The sequence below is a fragment of the Arachis hypogaea genome, chromosome 18, assembly GCF_003086295.3.
Source record: "Arachis hypogaea cultivar Tifrunner chromosome 18, arahy.Tifrunner.gnm2.J5K5, whole genome shotgun sequence".
NCBI classification, from domain to species: Eukaryota; Viridiplantae; Streptophyta; class Magnoliopsida; order Fabales; family Fabaceae; genus Arachis; species Arachis hypogaea.
The window spans coordinates 22536495-22562491 of record NC_092053.1 but is presented as its reverse complement, the minus strand read 5'-3'; the positions used below and the strand labels follow the sequence as shown (position 1 = coordinate 22562491).

The window sequence follows — 25997 nt, the reverse complement described above, 5'->3', positions numbered from 1 at the left end:
ATCAAAATAAGTACAAAGCAACTAATATAATATCATATCAAAAAGTCTAAAGTCAGCATTTTTATTAAAATTTGACCAATACTTAACCAGTAAAAAAAATGAGTAATCTCACACTATTAAATAAAATTTCACACCATTAAAAATATCAATAATAATTAATTGATAATTATAAATTACAAAATTTACTGACTTTCTAGCACTCTTCACTGACTGTCACTCTTGATTTATGCCATCATCTACTCTTGATTTATGCCACCATTGAAACCCAGCAGCGGGTTTTTTATTCCATCTAACCAGCTGAACTAATAAAGGTTCTACTTACTTCAGCAAGAGGTGACCAATCGTCGGAATGAGTAATGATAATAAATTACATATTTTTATTATTATTTTATTTTATATTTTGCATTAGGTGAACCAGTCATACTAAATGTATAGCTTCTAAAGATATGTAGTAACTTGGCAAAGGAGAATATAAAGATGTTCTACTTATCAATATTATGTATATCAGACACAAATAAATACAAAATTAAACACTTGAATACTTACCTTCACTTCATAAAGTATTTTCTACAATAACCGCTTGTCCGTATTTGTTATAGACCAAAATTTAAATTTGCGCCTGTACCTTCAGTTCCATTGATCTAACTCCTAAAATTTTATCAAAACCCAATGAAATTATTCCAAAAATTTATATAAACTCTCTTTTAAATTTATTTTTTATAGCTTCTAATGTACATTATAGTTTAAATACCCTAACTAACTTGACTTCTTTTTAATGAAAAAGACTAAAAAAGAGAACAATTACACAGGGGAAGAAAGAGCACGGGGGAATTGTAAGTTAAGTTGAACAGTATAAGCATATATTATTCACTAAAATAAAAAATTTAAACGTATTTCACAACCACAATAAGAAAAATCACATCAGCAAACAAGCTTCATCATTAAAGAGACCAGGTTCCTTGAGATATATAACCTCTTCAAGGTCTTGCGTGTAGAAAAGTCTAGAATCCAAATCAAGAAATATGAATTCTATGAGGAAGCTATTCTTTAAATAACAAATAGGAAAGATGATATAAACAAATTATTATCAATAAGCACAAGCCAATAATGTAAACAAGAGGCTAAATTCTCCTGATCAACAGTGGCATAAACAAATGAAAGAGACATACATTACCAGACTATAATTCATTGCATGCATGAATTCCCTTCATTGATCAATACATATATCAAACCAAAGGAGAAAGAGAATCATGAAAAATTAAAGAAAAAAGAAGCATAAAGATAAACTATGGTTCAGTAGAAATAGATAGAAGATCAGTTAAATAAAGAGGGTAAGGATCGCATATATTCATGCAATTAAAGACATGTATAATGGGGCTACAACTAGTGTGGAAACTCAAGGTAGTGTGACAGAGGAATTTTCTATTGCTATAGGATTACATCAGAGATCATTCTTAAATTCATACATTTTCACATTAGTCTTGGATGTACTCATAGAGCATATCCAAAAGTCTGTGCCATGGTACATATTTTTTGCCAATGATATCCTCCTTATGGGAGAGTCAATAGAAGACCTAAATAAAAAGTTTGATTTATGAAGAGAAACTATAGAAGTGTATGATTTGCGTATAAGCCGTAGCAAGACATAATATATGAAATGTAAGTTCGGCCATCGAAGAAAAAATTCTAATACAGAAGTGAATATTGGAGAAAACATCCTACGAAATGTTAAAAATTTTAAATATCTTAGGTGCATCATATAGGATAATGGGGAGATTGAACAGGATGTAAATCATAGGATTTAAGTAGGTTGGTCAAAATAGCGGAGTGTGTCTGATTTTATATGTGACAAAAAAGTGTTTTCAAAACTTAAAGGTAAATTCTATCGCACTGCTATCAGACCGGCTGTGCTTTATGGTACAGAGTGTTAGACGGCCAAAGAAGAGCATGAACATAAGTTAAGTGTGGCAGAGATGAAGATGTTGAGATGGATGAGTGGTCATACGCAGTTGGATAGAATAAGGAACGAATATATAAGAGAAAGAGTTGGAGTAGCACCTATTGTGGAAAAGATGGTAAAATCGTGTCTCAGCTAGTTTGGACATGTGAGAAGATAGAAGACCGACAAAGTACCCAGTCAGGAGGGTGAATGAGATGGAAGATGGATAAGGGGTGAAAAGCAGAGGAAGACCTAAGAAGATCATCCATGAGGTGGTCAAATAAGATCTACATATAAACGGTCTCTCTGTAGACATATGATACATACATGATAGAACTCAACAATGTCGTTTGATCCATGTAACCGACTCCACCTAGTAGGACAAGGCTTTATTGTTGTTGTAAGCATACTACTACCTTCAATACTAATACGAGTGAAAACATTCTTTCACATGCTAGGCCACCTAGGCTGCTTTATTATTTTTTTCTGAACTTAGCTACATAACAATGAATCCCAATCTAAAAATAGTTAACATGACAAATAGTACATATAAACCCTAAAACAAAAATGCAAATAGAAATCAAACATAACCAACTTGCACATAAAAAACTTAATCACAATATCTGACTTAAGAAAACCTCGAAAGAGTACATAGTGCTTGTTACCCTACATGTGAAGCAATGTACGTGTTTTACACCAAAAGAAAACTGAAAAGTGGAATAACAGAACAATTTCTTATGTCATTTAATAGTAAAATAGCTGAAACTTCTTTATATGACACCGATACACCAAACACTTAAGAGAAGTAAGAGAATATACAAGGCACAATCAAGAAAGAAGACAAAAAAGAAAGGATTAGGACTAAATTAATCAATAAAAATTATTTGTTCTTGTCCAATTTTCAAAAAACAGATTTTGATAACTAATGCCAATAACATTGATTATTTTAATTTTACCAGCAAAATTTTTTACATACAATGTCAATACAGTAGTATTCTTGCGTTCAGAACTACAAAAGCTAAATGTATTAATTTATATATGATTTCTGATGAACTTGTTATACGTGAACAGATTATTTACCCATCTCAAGGACAAAAAGCTTCTTGATTCAGTTCTTTACTTTTATTTTGAAAATTATTAGCAAGCTACATTAATTTACATTATTTTGATTTATGTATATTAAAAGAGAAGAAAAATATGCCTAACATTGTGGCGGCAACACTTTACAGAAGTATCGGTGCATCTTGCAAATCAGGATTTTACTTTAACCCTTTTTGTCATGTGCTCTTGGCAAGAACAAAATCAAAATAAAAGAGTACATTGAAACCAAATCAAAAAGAAAAAGTATAATGTGAATCAAATTGAAATCTAAAACCAAATTAAAAGAGAAATTTTTTTAGATGCCAATAATCTGAACCAAGAATATAGGCATACCTAAAAATGAGACAAGAGGGAGGAGAGAGCATATCAGCGGTGGGCCCACTAGCAGGGAAAAGCGCAACGCAACTAGTACTGACGGGCGATGCTACAAGGCGACAAGTATTTGCGATTGGAGATTTGTTTCGTGCCTCTACTCCTGTGAGATCCGGAAAAATTATAAAAGGATTTAATAAGGTAATTAATAATTAAATTGAAATAGTTAAAACGCGTTCGGACGGGGTCAAAAATCAAGACTTAGGAATTTGAAAATTTAATGATGATAATTGGATTCAACGAATTTTTTCGAGTGAAAAAATATAATTTTCTGTGGAAATATGCGTAAAAATGTGTACTGGTATTCTAGCCAGCTATATTGGCTTAAGGCTTAGTTTGGTAAAATTTTTACTTTTCAAAATAAGCTTATAAAAGCTAACTTTTAAAAGATAGTTTTTTAAAAGTTGTAGCATTTATGTTTAGTAAATCAGATTAAAAATAGCTTTCAATAAAACAAGCAACAACAATTACATTTGGTAAAATAGCTTTTAAATTTTGAAAAGTACAAGTCAACTTTGAAAAGCTCTATCTTAGGTGCTTTCAAAAGTACCCCGATCTTTTAAAAACTGCAAGCACAAGCACATGATCTTTTTTATTTACCAAACCAAGCCTAAATATGCCCGGTACTGTGAGTGAGGAAATTAATTTATTAGTGAACAAGTTAAGAAGTTAAAATTTATGAATTTGAAAAGTGAAAATAATTAGAATACAAATTAAAGCGCTAATTTTAAAGGTTTTGGGTCAAAGTTATGCCAATGGGCTAAACCAAGTGAACTGAGATCAAGTGAGCCCAAGCTCCCATATATATACCTACATTTAATGAGATTTTAGCATTATTCTTCTCCATTTAATGAGTGAGGGCCAAAATTGAGAGAAGAGAGAAGAGAGAAGAGAGAAGAGAGGAGAAAACCTAACCCTAGCTCTACCTTCAAACTTCCATAACTTTTGATTCAGAACTCTGATTGACGAGCTATTTATGGCCACGCGCCACTCTTCTTACCCTCTTCTATTCTATATAGGTATTGTAGTGAGTATCTTGTTGTCTTCTACTCAGTTTCATTTTTCTCTCTAAATTCGTGTTTTGGTTTGTGTTTTGACAAAATCTTGTGATTTCGGTTGTTTAGGAATATTCTAGTATGAATTTCATCAACCAATTTCAGTGGGTAAAGGTAAGAAATACTTTTTTCCTTTATTTATGAAGTTTTAAGAAATCCTAGAGTTTGAATATTGTGCATGCTATGTGAAATGAGTGTAGATTGAGTACTTGAGGCATTGAATTGAGTATTAGTGGTGTTTGAGTTTGGCAGAGGTGAAGTTGGGAATTGGTCTTAGTGGATTTCAAGTTGAGAGTTTGGTCTTATCGTCACTAAAGTACGGTTTAAGTTTCATTTAAGTACCGTGTGGTGTGATGAGAATTCTTAGGCTAGATACCCCCTAGAATTAGGTTTGAATTGTGTAATTAGTTGGTATTGATATGTATAGTTGATATGTTGTGAAAATTAATGATTGGTTGAGAATTGTGTAAATTTGCATAATTGGTGTGTTGAGAAATTTAATGAATTAGATAATGATTATTTGGTTTGTAGAATATGTATTGAATTTGTGAATTTGGGCCGGATACCAGAGAAAGGTAAGTACGGTAAGTGATGATTGAATTGTGTGATGATGTATGTAATTGAATGGAAATCTGATAATGAATGAGTGAAAAGTAGGCATGATTGCTAGAAAATTTGAAATTGAGGATTGAGATGTGAAATTGATGGAATTTGAGTTGAATTGTGTAATTGGGGTAGGTTTAGATTTGATTGAGTGTAAAAATGTGAAATAGGTTGGTTGGTGGTAAAATTGTCGAGAAAAATGAATTTGACTTGTGAACAATTGGAAGGATTGGTAAATATGTGTTTTTAGTAAAATAGATTTTTTGCCAATTTTGCTGAGCCGTAACTCAGTCCTTGAAATTGGAAAACTTTTAAAATTGGATTTTTATGAAAATTCAGTTATTGATCTTTCCAACGGTTCAAAAATGGTTGAAAAATAAATTTTGTACTAAAAGATACGAAGGTTTGAAAATTAGGTTCAAAAACTGATTTTTACACTTAACAGCTTTTAAGCAATTCTGCAACATTCGCGTATGCGGAGGTGCCATGCGGCGCGGACACTAAGCGTTGTCCAGTGGTCCCGCATATGTGGCAGTGTCAAAATTGCCCATTCGTGTACACGGACGTAGTATGCGACGCGAGGGAAAGCTCCTGTCTTCAATACTCGCGCACGCGAACAAGTACTCGCATATGCGACACCCAAAATTTCAACTATGCGTACGCGAGCCCCATGCATACCGTACGCACAACTCTCAGAATTTGAAAAAAAGTGTATTTTTAAGTCTTTTAACCGTTCATTTAGCCTCCTAAACCTTTATAAAATTCAATACGAGTTTAGAGCTGGTGGAATTAAAGATGGAAGAGTTAAGGATAAAGTCAAATGAGTTGAGTTAGTAAAATTGAGAGAAATGAACAAGATGTTAAGTGAAAATGATGTTGATTATGAAATTGCTAATGAGAATGATGATGATTATGAAATTGACAATGAGAATGATGATGAATTATGAGATTGATGATGAGGATGATAATGGTTATGAGATTGTTATCTAAGCTTGATTCTAATTTTAATACACCTGCCTGGATAGATGCAGTAGCATTGATCCGCTTGCTCCGGGTTTAGTTTGAGTCTCCTGGGGTAGATGTAGTGGTTAGCCCCCACTTTCTTCCATTCGAGAATGAGTTGAGATTTGTGAAATTATCTGAGTTTCGAATTTCTTTGGGTAGATGCAGTGGGTCGCCTCCACTTGCTCCAAGTTGAGATATGAGATTCTGTTGACCCTGTGTCGTAAGTGTGGCCGGACACTTATACCTTTCCGGATGAGCTCTCCCCCATATATATATATATATATATATATATATATATATATATATATATATATATATATATTATGATTTTGAGTTTGGGGATGCGCGCTCGCAAGGACTGTCCAATGGTTAGTTAACAGGACATGTCGGGTTGGCTATATAATCGACAGATGATATTATCAGCCATAGGGTAGGCATACATCATTTGCATATGTTTGATTTGTTTGGATTTGCTTATTTGTATTAGTTTGCCTAATTGTATATGCCATACTATGTGATTATGTGCTATTTGCCTTACTTGAATCTACTTGTGTATTACTTGTCTGTATTGCTTGTGTTTGAAACACCGAGAAGTTCCTCATGCTGGTGTTAGTTGACGCTGAGGGCGGTCCTTGTTGAAATAAAATGATGAGATGATTGATTAACAATGATAAATATTAAATAAGATGATTTGAATTTCCTGGGTAGACGCAGTGAAGTGATTTTACTTGCTCCAGGTGAAGATATGAGGTATTGATATAGAATTACTGAGTTGAATAGCTAGTGTTGGTTCTGTTTATAATTCTGGTTCTGTTATGTTGGAGAGTTGGAAAGTTAGAAAAGATGAGAAAGATGAAATAGATCTAGTATTTTCTTATGACAGTTGCCTATTTATGGATTAGTGAGAACTTAGGATGAATATTTGATGAAAGGAAACTTAGGATGCTTATTGAGTTTCTATTATAGTGAGCTGTGATTCATCTGAAAGATGGCGAAGATCATTGGAATCCTATTTTATTTTTTCTTAGAATCTCTTTGTATTTATCTTGAAAACTTATATGTGAATTTATCATTTTGAAAAATTTGTCTATAGAGGCTTTGATGTATATTTTGGGAGAGATAGGAAATATTATTGTCAACTGATTTTTAATTATGTAACCCTAGCCGGCCTAAACTTCGCAGGTCGTGACTAGTGGCTATTATACTATGTTTATATATAGGTATATATTGTCTTTATTCTATTCCTCTTTTACTGTTTTATTTCACATTTAGCCTTCTGATCGCGCTTTATCCTTTCTTCGTTACATGTACATACGCTCGCAATTTTCTTTACTCTTTTCAGGCTTCTCATTTAATAAATTCTTTCAAATATATATAATTATTATAAATCTACCTTGAGTCGTACCACTTTATTATCATTGACTTATGACTCGAGTATAAGAATATGGATATTAGGGTTACAGCTCCCGTTCTTGTTCGCACCAAGAAGATATAATAATCTGCAAATCTTGACTGTATATATCCAAATTTGCAGCGATTTCCACTGTACAACCGCTGTTCAGGGCAGTTTTGCGATTTCTACTGAATCGTAGTTTATCTCCACCGTGATTCTGTCAATCTACAGTGAGTATGAAAAAGATAATTTTACTGTAAGATTAGATGAAAAATTAAATTTATGTAAGAACAATAATGAAATTATAAAAAAAAAAAGTGAATGATTACATCAATAAAAAATCATAAACAATTGTAAATTTTATTTTAAAATGATCAATTTTGATAAAAAAAAATACATTTTTATTTTATGAAGTAGTTAAAAAAGTATAACAGATTAAAAAAAATTAAATAGAATATTTTGCTTCTAAAATTTAAACTCATAAACGATAAAAAAAATCACTAGTCTTTAGTCAGTCGAAATTAATTATAAAAATTATAATAATTGATATATATATATATATATATATAATTAATTAATACACACGTGTTAATTATATATAACTGGCAATCTATAATTATTAATGTAAATATCATATAAATAATTTAAATATTAATTATGTATGATTGATAAATAGTATAATTAGAATAATTTAACAAATAGTATAATTATTTATTAAATATTAATTTTTATATAATTATAAAAAAATTTAAATAAATTAAAAAAATATGGATACTGATATTAGAATATATTACATCATTATTTTTTACATCAAAACATTATTCGCTATAGAATAATATATCGTGATTGTTGTGATAAGTGTGAAATGGATTTGAGGTGGATGACCATTTCTTTATGTTATTGAGAATATCAAGAGAGATTGTATAATTAATTAAGTTTGAAAAGGTGACCCCTTATATGTATATAAATAGAGATTTTGTTCTGAAGGAAGATATACACATGAATAATAAACATCTCTCTCTGTATACAAAACTTTTTTCCTCTCTCTTTTATACGTTTCTAATATACATAATAATAGTAAATATATAAGTTACTTATATTATTATAGTGGGATAATTATATTGGTGAATATCAAAACTAGAGTCTTCTATTTACATTTTTATTTTATATTTATTATATTTTCTTTATTTATTTTACAACACGTTATCAGTACGAAACTATAACCAAGTTTTAGAAAGACTCCAGGTAAGAAATTTTTATTATGTCGAAACTCTCTCATCTTGAATTCAATACTTTTGATATATCTGAAAACAACTATTTATCATGGATACTAGGTGCTAAAATCCATCTTGATTCAATGGATCTTGGAGATACCATTAAGGACGAAAATAATACATCCCAAAAGGATAAAGCCAAAGTCATGATTTTTCTTCGTCATCATCTTGACGAAGAATTGAAAAATGAATATCTTACATTAAAAGATCATGTAGATCTGTGGAAAGACCTTGAAGAAAGGTACAATCATCAAAAGACGGTGATACTTCCTCAAGCCCGATATGAATGGACGCACTTGCGTCTACAGGATTTTAAATCCATAAATGAATATAATTTAGCAATTTTTTGAATTACCTTACGAATAAAATTATGTGGGGAAAAGATATCTGATAATGATATGTTAGAGAAAAATTTCTCGACCTTCCATGCCTCGAATGTGCTCCTGCAGCAGTAGTATCGAGAAAAATGATTTAAAAAATATTCTGAGTTAATTTCTTGCTTTCTTGTTGCTGAACGCAACAAAGAATTACTTTTAAGAAATCATGAAGGGCGCCCAGGTAGAGCCGCCCTATTTTCTGAAGTAAATGCGACAAATCATGACCCCTAGAAGAGGTAAATGGCAAGGTTTTGATAACAAGAAAAATTATGGAAGGAAGAAGAATTATATTCGCAAGAAAGAATCTCACCAGAAGTGGGATAAAGAAAGAAACAATGGGCAAAATAAATCAATTGAGGATAAATATTTCTGTTGTAGTGGAAAGGACCATTGGTCACGTACCTGTCGTACCCCAAGGCTCCTAGTCGATCTTTATCAAGCATCTTTGAAAATGGACGACAAAGGAAAAGAGTCGAATTTTTGTTTCAAATGATGTTAAAAATTCTACCACTCATTACGATATATCTGATTTCTTTGAGGATCTTGAAAGAAATATTGGCCATTTGATCAATGATGGAATAATTTAATATGTGTTTGTTAAGTGTTCATGTGAATAAAGAATATAAGAAACGTCTTGTTAAGGTTTATGCATTTGAACTTCAACATTACTGAATGTGCTAATAATAATAAAATTTTTAGTATATACTATACTTCTTAGAAAAATATTTTTAATCAAGAAAATAAGTTTACTGCATAAATATTTCTACTCATTTTATTATTATTTGTTTTTGAAGAAAATGACAAGGACATATAGTGAAGATATTTGCCTTGCGGATAGTGCAAGTTCGCATACTATTCTTAAAAGTAATATATATTTTACCCATCTTATGCCAAAAGAAGAATATGTTAATACTATTATTGGCTCAAGTAATATGATAGAAGGCTCCGAAAGAGCTACAATTTTGTTTCCTGGAGGAACAAAATTCATAATAAATAATGCACTATTGTCTACTAAGTCTCTAAGAAACTTATTGAGTTTCAATGCTATTCGCAGAAATGGATATCATATTGAGACAATGAATGAGGAAAATCATGAGTATTTGTATATCACAACCCATGATTCAAATAAAAATGTTATATTAGAAAAGTTACCCTCTCTTTCATCTGGGTTGTCTTATACTATAATTAGTGCAATTGAATCACATGTTATTGTAAACCAGAAGTTTATTATCCCAAATGAATTTATAATTTGGCACCACCGATTGGGTCATCCAAGAACAACCATGATGTGGAGAATTATTAAAAACTCCCATGGACATTCACTAAAGAGCCAAAAGATTCTTAAATCTAGTGAATTTCGTTGTGCTGCATGTTCTCAAGGGAAGCTAATTTTAAGACCATCACCAGTAAAGATTGGATTTGAGTCCCCTTAATTCCTAAAAAGGATTCAAGGTGATATATGTGGACCTATTCATCCACCATGTGGATCTTTTAGATATTTTATGGTCCTAATAGACACATCTTCGAGATGGTCACATATGTGCTTATTATCTTCTCGGAACCTGACATTTGCAAGATTACTTGCTCAAATTATTTGATTAAGAGCATAGTTTCCAGAAAATCCAATCAAAGCAATTCGTCTTGATAATGCTGGTGAATTTACTTCCCAAGCATTTGATGCTTATTGTATGGCTAATGGAATAAGTGTTGAACATCTAGTAGCTCCTGTTCACACACAAAATGGGTTAGTAGAATCACTTATTAAACGTCTCCAATTGATTGCTAGACCCTTACTTATGAGAACAAATCTCCCAACCTCATATTGGGGGTATGCTATTTTACATGCCATAGCACTTATTCGTTTGAGGCCAACGAGTTACCATTAGTTCTTCCTTATACAATTAGCTTTTGGCCAGCAGCCAAATGTTTCCCATTTAAGAATATTTGGGTGTGCGATATATGTTCTTATTGCACCACCTTCTCGCACCAAAATGGGACCCCAAAGAAAATTAGGGATATATGTTAGATATGATTCTCCCTCTATAATGAGGTATCTTGAGATACAAACTGGAGATGTATTTAAAGCCCGGTTTACGGATTGTCATTTTGATGAATCAAAATTTCTAACATTAGAGGGAGAGAATAAGCTTTCTGAAAAGGAACTTAATTAGAATGCATCATCCTTGATGCATTTAGATCCTCGATCAGGGCAATGTAAACTAGAAGTTCAAAAGATTATACATTTGTAAAAAATAGCAAATAAATTTTCTGATGCATTTTCTAATATGAAAAGGATTACTGAATCCTATATACCGGTTGAATATGTTTCGATTCGAGTTGATGTCCCAGTCAAACAAATTGCCACCAAAGCAAATTCACGCTAGAAGCGTGGCAGGCCTGTCGGTTCCAAAGACAAAAATCCTCGAAAAAGAAAAGAGGTAAATACTATTCTTGTTGAAAAAGACACAGTAAAGACACCTGTAGTTGTTCAAAATTCTGATATAGTTTTAACGCCAGAAGACGTTCAGGTACCTGAAAATTATGAAAATGACGAGATCTCGATAAATTATGTCTTTACAGGAGAGAAATGGGACCGAAATAAGATAATTGTCAATGATATATTTTCATATAATGTGGCATTAAATATCATACATGATATTAAGGATCTTTAGCCAAGATCAGTCGAAGAATGTCGACAAAGAAATGATTGGCCAAAATGGGAAGAAGCCATGAAGGTTGAGTTATATTCACTAGCAAAACGTGAAGTCTTTGGACCTGTAGTCCGTACACTAGAAGATGTAAAACCTGTTGGATATAGATGGGTATTTGTGAGAAAACAGAATGAGAAAAATGAAGTTGTGCGCTATAAAGCCCGACTTGTGGCACAAGGTTTTTCACAAAGACCCGGTATATATTATGAAGAAACATATTCCCCTGTAGTGGATGCAATAACATTGCGTTATTTGGTCAGTTTATCCGTATATCATAAACTACATATGCATTTAATGGATGTGGTAACAGCCTATTTATACGGATCATTAGATCGTGATATATATATATATATATATATATATATATATATATATATATATATATATATATATATATATATATATATATATATAATATGAAAGTCCCTGAAGGACAAAAGATATCTAAACCATCCAATGAATATTCGCAGGGGTTATACTTAGTCAAATTGCAAAGATCTTTATATGGTCTAAAGCAATTTGGACGAATGTGGTATAATCGTCTTATTGAGTCTCTGGCCAAAAACGGATTCAAGAATGATGATATCTGTCCATGTGTTTTCATAAAGAAATCTGCATTTGGATTCATTATAATTGTTGTGTACGTTGATGATTTAAATATCATTGGAACTCCTGAAGAGATTCCAACAATTATAAAAAATCTAAAAGAAGAGTTTGAGATGAAAGATCTTGGAAAGACTAAATTTTGTCTCAACTTGTAGATCGAACATACAAAAAATGATATCTTTATTCATCAAACAACATACACAGAAAAGATCTTGAAGAGATTTTATATGAATAAGTCACATCCGTTAAGTACCCCAATGATCGTAAGATCTTTGGATGTGGAAAAGGATCAATTCCGTCCTAAAGAAGAGAATGAAGATATCCTTGGTCCTGAAGTACCATATCTTAGTGCCATTGGAGCGCTAATATATCTTGCTAATAATACATGACCCGATATATCATTTGTTCTAAATTTACTAGCAAGGTATAGTTCCTCTCCAACCAGAAGACATTGGAATGGAATCAAGCAAATTTTTCGATATCTTCATGGAACGGTTGGTATGAGATTGTTTTATCCATATGGATCAAAGTCACAATTAGTTGGCTATGATGATGCTGGATACTTGTCTGATCCACATAAAGGGAGATCTCAAATAGGATACTTGCTCACATATGGTGGTACAGCTATATCATGGAGGTCCACAAAACAGACGATTGCAGCAACATCCTCTAATCATGTTGAAATACTAGCGATACATGAAGCTAGTCGTGAATGTTTTTGGCTCAGGAGTTTGATTCAATATATTCTGTCATCATGTGGATTGATTAACCATAAGATAGCTCCAACTGTCCTGTTTGAAGATAATACAGCATGTATTGCTCAACTTAAGGATGGATACATCAAAAGTGATAGAACAAAACATATTTGTCCCAAATTTTTCTTTACTCATGATCTTCAAAATCAAGGGACAATTGATATCCAACAGATCCGCTCAAGTGATAATCTGGCAGATTTATTACAAAGTCACTCCCAAAATCCTCTTTTGAAAGATTGGTACATCAGATTGGGATGCGTCGTTTCCGAGACAATAAATAATATCGACAAAAGGGGGAGACTGTGCTCTTTTTTTCTTGGTCAGGTTTTTTTCCATTGGATTTTTCTTGACAAGGTTTTTAATAAGACAGTCTCCGTCAAAGGATATTGTACTCTTTTTCCTTTACTAAAGTTTTTTTCATTAAATTTTTCTTTAGTAATGTTTTAACGAGGCATAATCCTAAATTGTCATCCAAGGGGAAGTGTTGTGATAAGTGTGAAGTGAATTTGAGGTGAATGACTATTTTTCTATGTTATTGAGAATATCAAGAGAGATTGTATAATGAATTAAGTTTGAAAGGTGACCCCTTATATGAGATTTGGATCCTCTAAAGTTTGAATTTCACTTTAGAGAATAAAATGTGATCTCTCACTATTTATTTCATATGTGGGACCAAAAATAAATATAAAAAAGAAACCATTTAAAGGTAGAAATATCACACTTTATTCTCTAAAGTAAAATTCAAATTTTAGAGGATCCAAATCCCCTTATATGTATATAAAAAGGGGTTTTGCTCTGAAAGAAAATACACACATGAATAATAAAAATCTCTCTTTATACAAAATTTTTCTTTTTTTCTTTTATACGTTTTAATATATATAATAATAATAAATATATAAGTTATTTCTATTATTATAATAGGATAATTATATTGGTGAATATTAAAATTAGAATTTTTTATTTATATTTTTATTTTATATTTATTATTTATTTATTTATTTTACAACATGATGATAATTATTTGAGTGGACTGGCCTTAAAAGTATCTAAAATGTCATTGTATCTTTTATTTCCTAGAATGATCAGGGACTTATGCGATCATTAAAATATTTTCCAAATAAGATCCAAATTGTACAACAAATATAAGCCAACTAAGCAGCCTCGTGGGATTTAGCTGTATGGCGCATTTTGTGATCACAAATTGATCTCATCTAAATCTCAACCCAAAAGCAAAGGCAAAGTCAGATATGCTATGTGGAGGCCGTTTCTCTATCCTCTCACGTATAAATACTCAGTTTTATTATATGTACATTAAAAAATCAATTATTAAATTAATTATATATATATATATATAATTTTTTTAAATAATATATATTTATATTTAGAATACTATTTATATAAAATGAATTTTAAGAGCACATATTTAAATATATAATAATAATTTATTTATAAATTTTTAATATATTTAACATATTAAAAATATAAAAATTATATTTTTAAAAAACTTTAATCCAATACTTTAAAACGCATGTTAATAAGATTTTTATATTTATATTATTCTAATTTTTTTTTCAAATAAACTAGACCATTTTCAATCTTAAATATTACATATATCACAAACTTATACACCCATCTACCCACACACAATTATATGAATTCTTGTATTCTATTATATGGGTTAAACCCATGTTTTTAACGCGAGTGCAGCTACATGAAAACCAACAAATCTATCAATTGTGCCAAATTTTATCTCTATATTATTTTAAATATTTTTTAAAATTTTTTATTTTTAAGGTGTATTTATTTGAGGTGAAAATGAGAGAAAAGAAAAAGAAAGAAAAGAAATTAAAAGAAAAATAGTTATTTTTCTTTATTTGGTTGAGGAGAAAAATAAGAGAAGAAAGATGAATGAAAAAATATTAGTGAGATGCACCAAATTTTTTTTCTCTAACAATAAAAAGAAAATAAAAAAAAACTAATTCTCTCTCTACTTTTAATATTACTTCTTTACTTTTTTTAATATAAAAATAAAATTATTTTTTTATAATATTTCTTTTCTTCTTATTTTTTTTATTTAAATATATCTAAAAATAAATAAAAATTCACTTAATTTTTTATTTTTTTTTTATTCTTTTCTTCTTTATTTTTTTCTTTCCAATCAAACATAGGTTTACTTAGTCCAACGAATAGATTAAGCATTCGACAAAATTAGTTAAATATTTAATATGTTCTATTCTATTTCATGATCACGTGGCCCTCATCAATACCAAGTGGGCTTTGATGGCCCATTGCCAGTTATCAAACTCACTTTGTGATTTTGTGAACGTTGTTTCTGACTTAGCTCCAGCTCCCAAAACGTTACAAACAAGGAAGTAAGGAACTTGCCTTACCCTAGCCGAATTAACTTTAATAAATTAAAATCAAAAATATTTTTTTTATTCCTTAAGAACCAATCAATCATCAAACGTTCGAATTTCAAAATAGTGTGTCAAGCACTAGTGAATTGACCACGCTTATTTCTCCAACCGAGTTAACTTAACACATGCCAACCAAGTATTGGTCAAAATATCTTGAGTCATCACTCTTAATCACATTAATATAAACCTACCAACAAAACAAAACACACATCAACCACGTCACTAACCAAATACCAAGTCTTAAAGCTGGTCAATTTAAACCTTCATGAACCTTCCTCTTTGTAAATTGTAACACCCTCTTATGATATAAACCACCCTCTTCAAATCCAACCCATAAACTAGAACTTCACACATTTTTCAACTCCCTTTTACAAGTCTTCAATTTCCAAAAATCTCTCCCAACCCTAAAAACCAGGAAAAAAACAAGGTTTTCTTCCCCCTAGTTTTCATTTGGTCTTTCTCCTTCAAATTCTTAGCTCAATCAGAGAAATGCAGAATACCCTTTTGAATCAAACCAAAGAAAGTTTTCAACTTTCACCGAAGTTTGAAGTTTCAGCTTGTGGGGTGGGTGAGTTCAGCGTTGGTCACAACAACAGCAACAACAGAACCATGAAAGGAAACAACGGTTACTTGGTTACCATGGGAGCTCCATCACCCCGATCCAGACCGGCCTGCACGTGTTCGAACCGGCCCGGTTCGGTTCGGTGCGCTAGACATGGGTACGTGGTGCCAAGTGAGAGGATGAAGAAGCGTGTAGCAAGCAAAGAGATTCTGAGGAGAGCACTGACTCCACCACCTCCAAGACGGTTAGGACTTAGATGGTTGAATTTCAGGCCTACCCCTAGCAGGCTCTCTAACATGTCCATGGCCTGATTTGATTTTTCTTTGGCTCTTTTTTTTTTTTGTACAATGTTTTAGTTTTCAGTTATAACAATCCAATGAAATTCAATTAGGTGGTTACTTCTTACTTGGGGTATTCTTTACAAGGTTTTAATTTGGGGGATTAATTTTAACCTAGTTTTGGAGTTTAATTAGGCCCCCTAATTTACTTTTTGTTCTTATATTTGATAATGATAATGAAATTGGGTGCTATATGCAGATTTCCCTGGGTATTTGTATTGGAAATTTATATATATAATTGATCTCCTATTTGTTATGTGCATAAATTCCGTTGGTGGTGTTCAAGTTGAGGAGGAAATTAATAGTTTGTATTTTGTAGTATGTTACTTGGTCTATATCTCATTTCTTAGGCCTAGATTAGAGTAATTGCAATTCTATACTCATAATTAGCTTGTATATATGTCATCATGGTGTTGAATGTTGATCCCAGTTTGTGGTAGTGGCAGCTTTGAGGAGAGTTTTTTTTGAAAGCTTCAACAATGTTCAGTTGTGAGAAAAGGAGTGAGGAGATAAGATTCTTCATGAATGACTCTGATACAACTCAATTAGCAACCACCTATGACAAGTTAACATGTATAGGGTTTATTAGTAAATAGATTTTCAAGAATTCTATGTGCATCAGACATCCGTTTATTGCTGATAATTTCTTAGGATGTAGTTAGGTTGTCTTCAGATGAATTAAGTGTTTCTAGTCTAATTAGGAATCAATTATTACTACAACTCAAGCCATATAATATACAAGAAAAACCAATTTTATTGCCTATCACAAGCTTTTGCTTTCAGTTGAGAGAATTTTCTATCTCAAATAAAGACCAAAATAAGCAAGGTTATTTTTTCTTATATCACTATGATTAATTTGATTGCTTTCTAAGAATAGAATATAAAGAATTGAAATTATCTATGGAAATGTGAATAAAAAAAAATGCTATGTGCAAGTACAAACAAAAAATTAGCTATTGTATATTTGTGTATAAATAAATGAAAAATGTTAAAAGACTATTGTTTTTTGCTATCTTATCTTTTTTTTAGAAACAAAATTTATTATACATATCTTTTTTGTAAGTTTGTTATGGTTATCTTTTTCTAACAGATTGATTCTGGTTGTTTTAAATTATTTTAAATTTAAAATTTAAAATCAGTTTAGTATAAATAGATTCTGGTTGTTTTAATTTATTTTAAATTTAAAAGTCAAAAATCAGATTAGTATAAATAAGTAGCATTGTTGTCTGTATCAGAAACAACACGAGCCTAGCTAGAAAAGAAGAAAGACACGTACACATGGGTGGTGCAAACATTACTAGTTCTCTTCTTGTCTTTGTTTTTGTTGTTGTGAATGCAGCAGTGTTTTGCAATGGAGGAAAGACAAGCAGTTTCATCAGAAAGGCAGAGAAAACAGTGGAGATGCCTCTTGATAGTGATGTGTTTGTAGCCCCTGCTGGCTATAATGCTCCTCAGCAGGTACCTTTAAATTTGGCGAGGTTCATATAATTGAATATTTGTGATAACCTGAACTGTGTATTTGATAGGTTCACATAACACAAGGTGATGATGAGGGGAAAGCAGTGATAGTATCATGGGTGACAGTGAATGAACCTGGAAAGAGTGAAGTGCATTATTGGAGGGAGGGATCCCCACGCAGCAAGAAGAGGGTGGCGAAGGGACACCGTGTTACATATAGGTTCTTCAATTACTCTTCTAGTTTCATTCATCACTGCACCCTAAAAGACTTGGAATTTGACTCAAAATACTATTATGAGGTTGGAATTGGACACACAAAGAGGCAGTTTTGGTTCATGACCCCTCCTGAAATTCACCCTGATGTGCCCTACACATTTGGTCTAATAGGGGATTTGGGTCAAACATATGATTCAAACAAGACACTTGCTCACTATGAATCAAACCCGAAGAAAGGGCAAGCTGTTCTGTTTGTTGGAGATTTGTCTTATGCAGATGACCACCCTTATCATGATAACAATAGGTGGGACTCATGGGCCAGATTTGTAGAAAGAAGTGTTGCTTATCAACCTTGGATTTGGACTGCAGGCAACCATGAAATTGACTTTGTCCCTGAAATTGTAAGCTATTTGCACATTTTTGTTTGGGATTTGTTATGGCACTCCAATTGATCATGTTTTCAAATTTCAGGGGGAAAGTGTACCTCACAAGCCTTTCACACGCCGTTACCCTGTCCCTTACAAAGCTTCAGGAAGCAGTGCGCCCTTTTGGTATTCTATCAAGAGAGCTTCAGCACACATCATAGTCTTATCTTCATATTCAGCATGTGGTACGTAACATTCATTCATTTTATTTTCTCCATATAATCCATTCAATGTTTAACTTTTTTATACATATGAATATAGGTAAATACACCCCTCAATATATATGGCTTAAGGCAGAGCTAGCAAAAGTTGATAGGACCAAGACTCCATGGTTGATTGTTCTTCTGCACACACCTTGGTATAACACCTACGACTATCATTATCTGGAAGGAGAAACCATGAGGGTTGTGTTTGAGCCATGGTTTGTCAAGTACAAGGTTGATGTCGTCTTTGCTGGTCATGTCCATGCCTATGAACGATCTGTAAGTGCTAAAGTCCAAATGAGAAAGTTGATGTTAGAGCCTACTTTGTCAGATTTAGAAATTCTATTTTTAACTTGCATAAGTGTTAATGAGTGTATATACTTTATTATTATTATTTAAAATTTCTAAATCACATTTTGTGGAGCACCATATCAGGAACGTATCTCAAATATTGTAAAAGGTCATTGGGGACCTGTGAAGGATCAGTCAGCTCCTGTATACATAACCATTGGTGATGGGGGCAACATTGAAGGCTTAGCAACCAAGTAAGCACTAGAATAATTTATTATTCTATATCTTAACATTTTTTCATTTATAAAATATATATTAACTGAATTAGGTTATATAATACTCAAGATTCTTATATTTAGCATGAGTGTCAACCGACTATTATGTCAAGTGAAAAATATATTCCCTCACTCACCATTTTTTTGAAATGACCCTTTTATCACTTTTTTACCTTTTTTTTCTACCAACATAATAATTTCATCCTCATTGCCATTGTCAGCTAACCACCTAAATCTTAAATGCTAAAAATTCTAAACCATAAATCTTTGAATCTTAAATTCTAAATTTTAAACTTTTCAAAACTTGAGGATTAAAAAAAAACTTTACAATAAAAATAGGCTATTTGGTTAATTAAAATTTGGTTTCTTATATATTCAATAGACATGACAAAAAAAATATTCACTTGCAATATGACATAATTAGGAAAACAAAGTATAATTTGACCTTATTATAAATTTCATAATGTGATGTTTGGTTTGATTACTGAAAATATGTGGATTATTGTTGCACTGAAGGATGATAGAGCCACAGCCAGAGTACTCTGCATTCAGGGAAGCAAGTTTTGGACATGCCATTTTTGAGATAAAGAACAGAACGCATGCTCACTATAGTTGGCACAGAAATGAAGATCAATATTCTGTGGAGGTTGATTCAATGTGGTTTTTCAATAGATATTGGCACCCAATTGATGATTCCACAACTAGTCAAAACCACTAGAATAGTTTTGAGCATTTCAATTAATTTATGTTCTAGATTCTCATGCTCATTGATGAAACAATTTTAAGATTTGATAATGGTATGAACACCAAGATCTAAAATTTTAGTTTAAGTTTGTTTTCAACTACTTTTAAATGATTTAATCCTGATTGACTTCAAACAAATCACACGAACAAAAAATCTTATTCAAATCGAGCTAAGTTAATTAATCTAGTCTAACCCAATTATTTTAGAGAAGGAAAAAAAAAACGACCATTTCTTAAAACATTTATAATCTATTATCTATAGTCTTCTTTTAATTCATTATCATAATTCTTTAATATTTGGTCCAACACATACATAAGCTTTAGCTTTGGTTGGTTCCGCTATGTACACTTTGTCTCTTTCATCGTCATTGACCTTTTGAAATCGTCTCATCTTTGAAAAACTTATGAATAAACACAAAATTAATTAGTGAGCATGAAAAAAATTTGATAGAGTAGTCCATGAATAATTTTTGCTTTTAATAAAAATATTTGGACTAATTACTCAAATCAGTCCCTAAGAATTTTAAAAGCGGATATTTTAGTCCAAAAAAAATAATACAAAAAACATCTCTAAAATTTTATTCCGGAGATTTTAAAATTATATTTTAGTCCCAAAAAAAATTAATACATAAATTAATCCTTAACTTTTTTTCTGTCAGATATAACAGTCTTCCGTTCTCTTCTATTTTCTAACATAAACAAATATTAATTTTTATTTTTATATGGATTTGTTTTTATTTTTAATTTTATACATATTTTCTCAAATTAATAATTTTGTTAATTGTACACAATTATTAAATTTTATTGAATAAATATAAATTTAAAAATAAAAAATATTTTTATTAATCCTAATATATTTTTTTTGTCTATAATTATATCATATTTAATAATATTTTTTAAATAAATACTTAAAAATATATTATGTGAAATCATACATAAATTATTAAATAAATATTTTATAAAATATTTTTAATATAAAATACTTTAAATTTAATATTAATATATATTATCTAATTAATCTCTAAATAATATTAAAATATATTATATAATATAATTAATTTATCTCCACATATAATATCAGTCACATTCTAGTACATACAATTTCAAAAGCAATGAATGTTTTTGAGAGATAATTATATTGGAATACTATGTACTTTGGAGATTGGTGGGATAGATGAGCTAATCCACAAAGTTTAATTACCAAAAATATATAGATAACATATAGCTAAGAATCATCATTACTCTCTCTCCTTCATAAAATAGATAAAAATGAAGTGTAAACTCGATAATTAAATAATCACTTTTTCAGTTATCTTTTTTTCCTTCGATTTCTTTGTCTATGCTTTAGTTATGATAACGATGATGATGACAATGACTATAAGCGGTGAAATGGAGCAGTAGAGGGTGAAGTGCTGTAAGTAGGTTAGGTTACGTGGAGGGGATGGCAGTTCTTCGAATGAAACTTATTCTAATTTTTATTTATCATTCGGTATCATTAAGTATTTTTTAAATATTTATTGTGATAAAGATGTGGATGACTATGATTTGGGCGGCCAACATTTTTAAGATTAAAAGAATCAATTTTTAATACAAAATCAAATATATGAAAGTTAAAAATAAGAATCTTATACATATATAAACAGGGGTTTATATACGAGACATGAGATACATGTAATAAACAAAAATCAATTTTCTTTCTTTTTTTTATTTTTTAATTTACTGAACAATTTTCTTTCCATTTTTACTTTGTAATTTACTGAATACTTCTTTCTCCTGCAAATTAATTTTATTATGGAGGCATCGTTAGTGTAGGACGCAAATATAGAGAGGAGGGGAATTTTACCAGGCTGTGGTGTCAGGAACACAGTAATCGGACCCTGTGAGTTGCTGATGGAAACTCAGACCCTCCGATTTCCTGTAAATTAAAAAAAAATTCCTCTCAAGCAGAAATCGAACCCAACGACTAGTATAACGAAATAAAAATAAAAAAAACCAACAAAGACAACGGATCTTCCGTTTTGATGAAGACATATCGCACAGTCCGATTTCTCCCATGTGAATTTTGTATACAAGCAAAACGGACCTTCCGATTTGCTTGTAAAATTTTCAAAATAAAAAATTCGGAGGGTCCGATTTCTTCCTTCCCACAATTCGGTGTAGCACCCCCATATTCCATAACCCGGCACAACACCTGCCCCTCTTCCATAACCAAAAATATTAGCCTCTCTCTCCCTATATATATATATATTACAACATATAATATTAGTAAATATATATATGAATTATTATTGAGCTAATTATATTAATATTAGAGTCTTCTATTTATACATTTTTATTTTATATTTAGTATATCTTTTATTTATTTTACAACACGTTATCAGCACGAGACTCTGATCAAATTTTTTGAAGACTCAGGTAACAAATTTTCATTATGTCGAAACTCTCTCATCTTGAATTCAATGCTCTTGATATATCTGAAAACAATTATTTATCATGGATATTAGATGCTGAAATCCATCTTGATTCAATGGATCTTGGAGATACTATTAAGGCTGAAAATAATGCATCCCAGAAAGATAAAGCCAAAGCCATGATTTTTCTTCGTCGTCATCTTGACGAACGATTGAAAAATGAATATCTCATATTAAAAGATCCTGCAGATCTTTGGAAAGACCTTGAAGAAAGGTGCAATCATAAAAAACGGTGATACTTCCTCAATCCCGATATGAATGGACGCACTTGCGTCTGCAGAATTTTAAATCTATAAATGAATATAATTCTGCAATGTTTTGAATCATCTCACGAATGAAATTATGTGGGGAAAAGATAACTGACAATGATATGTTAGAGAAAACTTTCTCAACCTTCCATGACTCGAATGTGCTCCTGCAGCAACAGTATCAAGAAAAAGGGTTTAAAAAATATTCTGAGTTAATTTCTTGCCTTCTTGTTGTTGAACGCAACAATGAGTTGCTTTTAAAGAATCATGAAGCGCGCTTGGCTGGCGCCGCCCCATTTCCTGAAGTAAATGCGGCAAATTACCCCAGAAGAGGTAAATGACAAGCTTTTAATAACAAGAAAAATTATGGAAGAAAAAGGAATTATGTTCAAAAGAGAGGATCTCACCAGAAGTGGGATAAAGAAAGAAATATTGGGCAAAATAAATCAACAGAGGATAAGTGTTTCCGTTGTGGTGGAAAGGGCCATTGGTCACGTACTCGTCGTACCCCAAGGCACCTAGTCGATCTTTACCAAGCATCTTTGAAAAAGGATGACAAAGGAAAGGAAATAAATTTTGTTTCAAATGATACTGAAAATTTCACCACTCATTATGATGTATCTGATTTCTTTGAGGATCCTGAAGAAAATATTGGTCATCTGATCAATGATGGAATAGTTTAATATGTGAGATTGTTAAGTATTCTTGTAAATAAATAATGTAAAGAACTTATTGTTAAGTTTTATTTTCTATGCATTTAAGTTTCAAATATGATGTATATAAATAATGAAATATTAATGTTTATGAATTTTGAAATCATTAAATGTGTCATGTTTTAAAATAAAATTTTAGTATATGACATTATTTTTATGTACAGTATTTCTTAAAAGAAAAAAATTTCGATCAAGTATTCAATTTAACTGTGCATACTACTCATTTTATTATTATTTGTCTTTGAAGAAAATGGCAAGGATATATAATGAAAATGTATGCCTTGCGGATAGTGCAAGTTCGCACACTATTCTCAAAAGTGATATATATTTTACCCATCTGGTGCCAAAAGAAGAATGTGTTAATACTATTATTGGCACAGGCAATGTGATAGAAGGCTCTGGAAGAGCTATAATTTTATTTTCTGGAGGAACAAAATTTATAATAAATAATGCACTATTATCTACCAAGTCTCTGAGGAATTTGTTGAGCTTTAACGATATTCGCTGAAATGGATATCATATTGAAACAATGAATGAGGGAAATCATGAGTATTTATGTATCACAACTCATGATTCAAATAAAAAGGTTATATTAGAAAAGTTTCCATCGCTTTCATCTGAGTTATATTATACCAAAATTAGTGCAATTGAATCACATGCCACTGTAAACCAGAAGTTTACTAGCCCAAATGAATTCATAATTTGCCACGACCGATTGGGTCATCTGGGAACAAGCATGATACGGAGAATTATTGAAAACTCCCATGGACATTCATTAAAGAACTAGAAGATTCTTAAATTTAGTGAATTTTGTTGTGCTGCATGTTCTCAAGGGAAGTTAATTTTAAGGCTATCACCAGTAAAGATTGGATTTGAGTCCCCTGAATTCCTAGAAAGGATTCAAGGTGATATGTGGACCTATTCATCCACTATGTGGATCTTTTAAATATTTTATGGTCCTAATAAACGCATCTTCAAGATGGTCAGATGTGTGCTTATTGTCTTCTCGCAACCTGGCATTTGCGAGATTACTGGCTCAAATTATTCGATTAAAAGCACAATTTCTAGAAAATCCAATCAAAATAATTCGTCTTGATAATGTTGGTGAATTTACTTCCCAAGTCTTTGATGCTTATTATATGGCTAATGGAAAAAGTGTTGAACATCCAGTAGCTTATGTTCACACACAAAATGGGTTAGCAGAATCACTTATTAAACGCCTCCAATTAATTGCTAGACCCTTACTTATGAGAACAAATCTCCCAACCTCGGTTTGGGGCATGCTATTTTACATGCCGCAACACTTATTCGTTTGAGGCCAACGAGTTACCATCAGTTCTCTCCTATGCAATTAGCTTTTGGCCAGCAGCCAAATGTTTTCCATTTAAGAATATTTGGGTGTGCGATATATGTTCCCATTGCACCACTAATCGCACCAAAATGCGACCCCAAAGAAAATTGGAGATATATATTGGATATGATTCTCCCTCTATAGTGAGGTATCTTGAGATACAAACGGGAGATGTATTTAAAGCCCGATTTGCAGATTGTCATTTTGATGAATCAAAATTTCTAACATTAGAGGGAGAGAATAAGCTTCCTGAAAATGAACTTAATTGGAATGCATCATCCTTGATGCATTTAGATCCTCGATCAAGGCAATGTGAACTAGAAGTTCAAAAGATTATACGTTTGCAAAGAATAACAAATGAATTGCTTGATGCATTTTCCAATACAAAGAGGATAACTAAGTCTTATATACCAGCGAAAAATTCCCCAATTCGAATTGATGTCCCAGTTAGACAAATTGCCACCGAAGCCAATACACGCCAGAAGCGTGACAGGCCTGTCCGTTCCAAAGACAAAAATTCTCGAAAGCGAAAAGAGGTAAATACTATTCCTGTTGAAAAAGACATAGTAGAGACACCTGCAGTTGTCCAAAATTCTGATATAGTTTTAACGCCAGAAGACGTTCAGGTACCTAAAAATTGTGAAAATGACGAGATCTCGATAAATTATGTCTTTACAGGAGAGAAATGGGACCGAAATAAGACAATTGTCAATGAAATATTTGCATATAATGTGGCATTAAATATCATTCATGAAAGTAAAGATCTTGAGCCAAGATCAGTCGAAGAATGTCGACAAAGGAATGATTGGCCAAAATGGAAAGAAGCCATGAAGGTTGAATTAGACTCACTTGCAAAACGTGAAGTCTTCGGACCTGTAGTCCGTACACCAGAAGATGTAAAACCTGTTGGATACAGATAGGTATTGTGAGAAAACAAAATGAGAAAAATGAAGTTGTGCGCTACAAAGCCCGACTTGTGGCACAAGATTTTTCACAAAGGCCCGGTATAGATTATGAAGAAATGTATTCCCCTATAGTGGATGCGATAATATTGCGTTATTTGGTCAGTTTATCTGTATATCATAAACTGCATA

The 25997-nt window shown here is 31.5% G+C and overlaps 2 protein-coding genes across 2 annotated transcripts; both read left to right on the top strand.

The window, feature by feature from the left end:
• The first annotated feature begins 16097 nt into the window (after window positions 1–16097).
• On the top strand, window positions 16098–16774 carry LOC112770837 (uncharacterized). Its single transcript, XM_025815257.3, has one exon. It carries the CDS (start codon window positions 16098–16100, stop codon window positions 16479–16481), a length of 384 nt encoding a protein of 127 aa, XP_025671042.1. The 3' UTR covers window positions 16482–16774.
• Window positions 16775–17786: 1012 nt separating this feature from the next.
• LOC112770836 (purple acid phosphatase) lies at window positions 17787–20206 on the top strand. The gene is made up of 6 exons (XM_025815256.3): window positions 17787–17966; window positions 18035–18583; window positions 18654–18792; window positions 18869–19089; window positions 19246–19355; window positions 19893–20206. Exons 1-6 carry the CDS (start codon window positions 17787–17789, stop codon window positions 20092–20094), a joined length of 1401 nt encoding a protein of 466 aa, XP_025671041.1. The 3' UTR covers window positions 20095–20206.
• Window positions 20207–25997: the final 5791 nt, after the last annotated feature.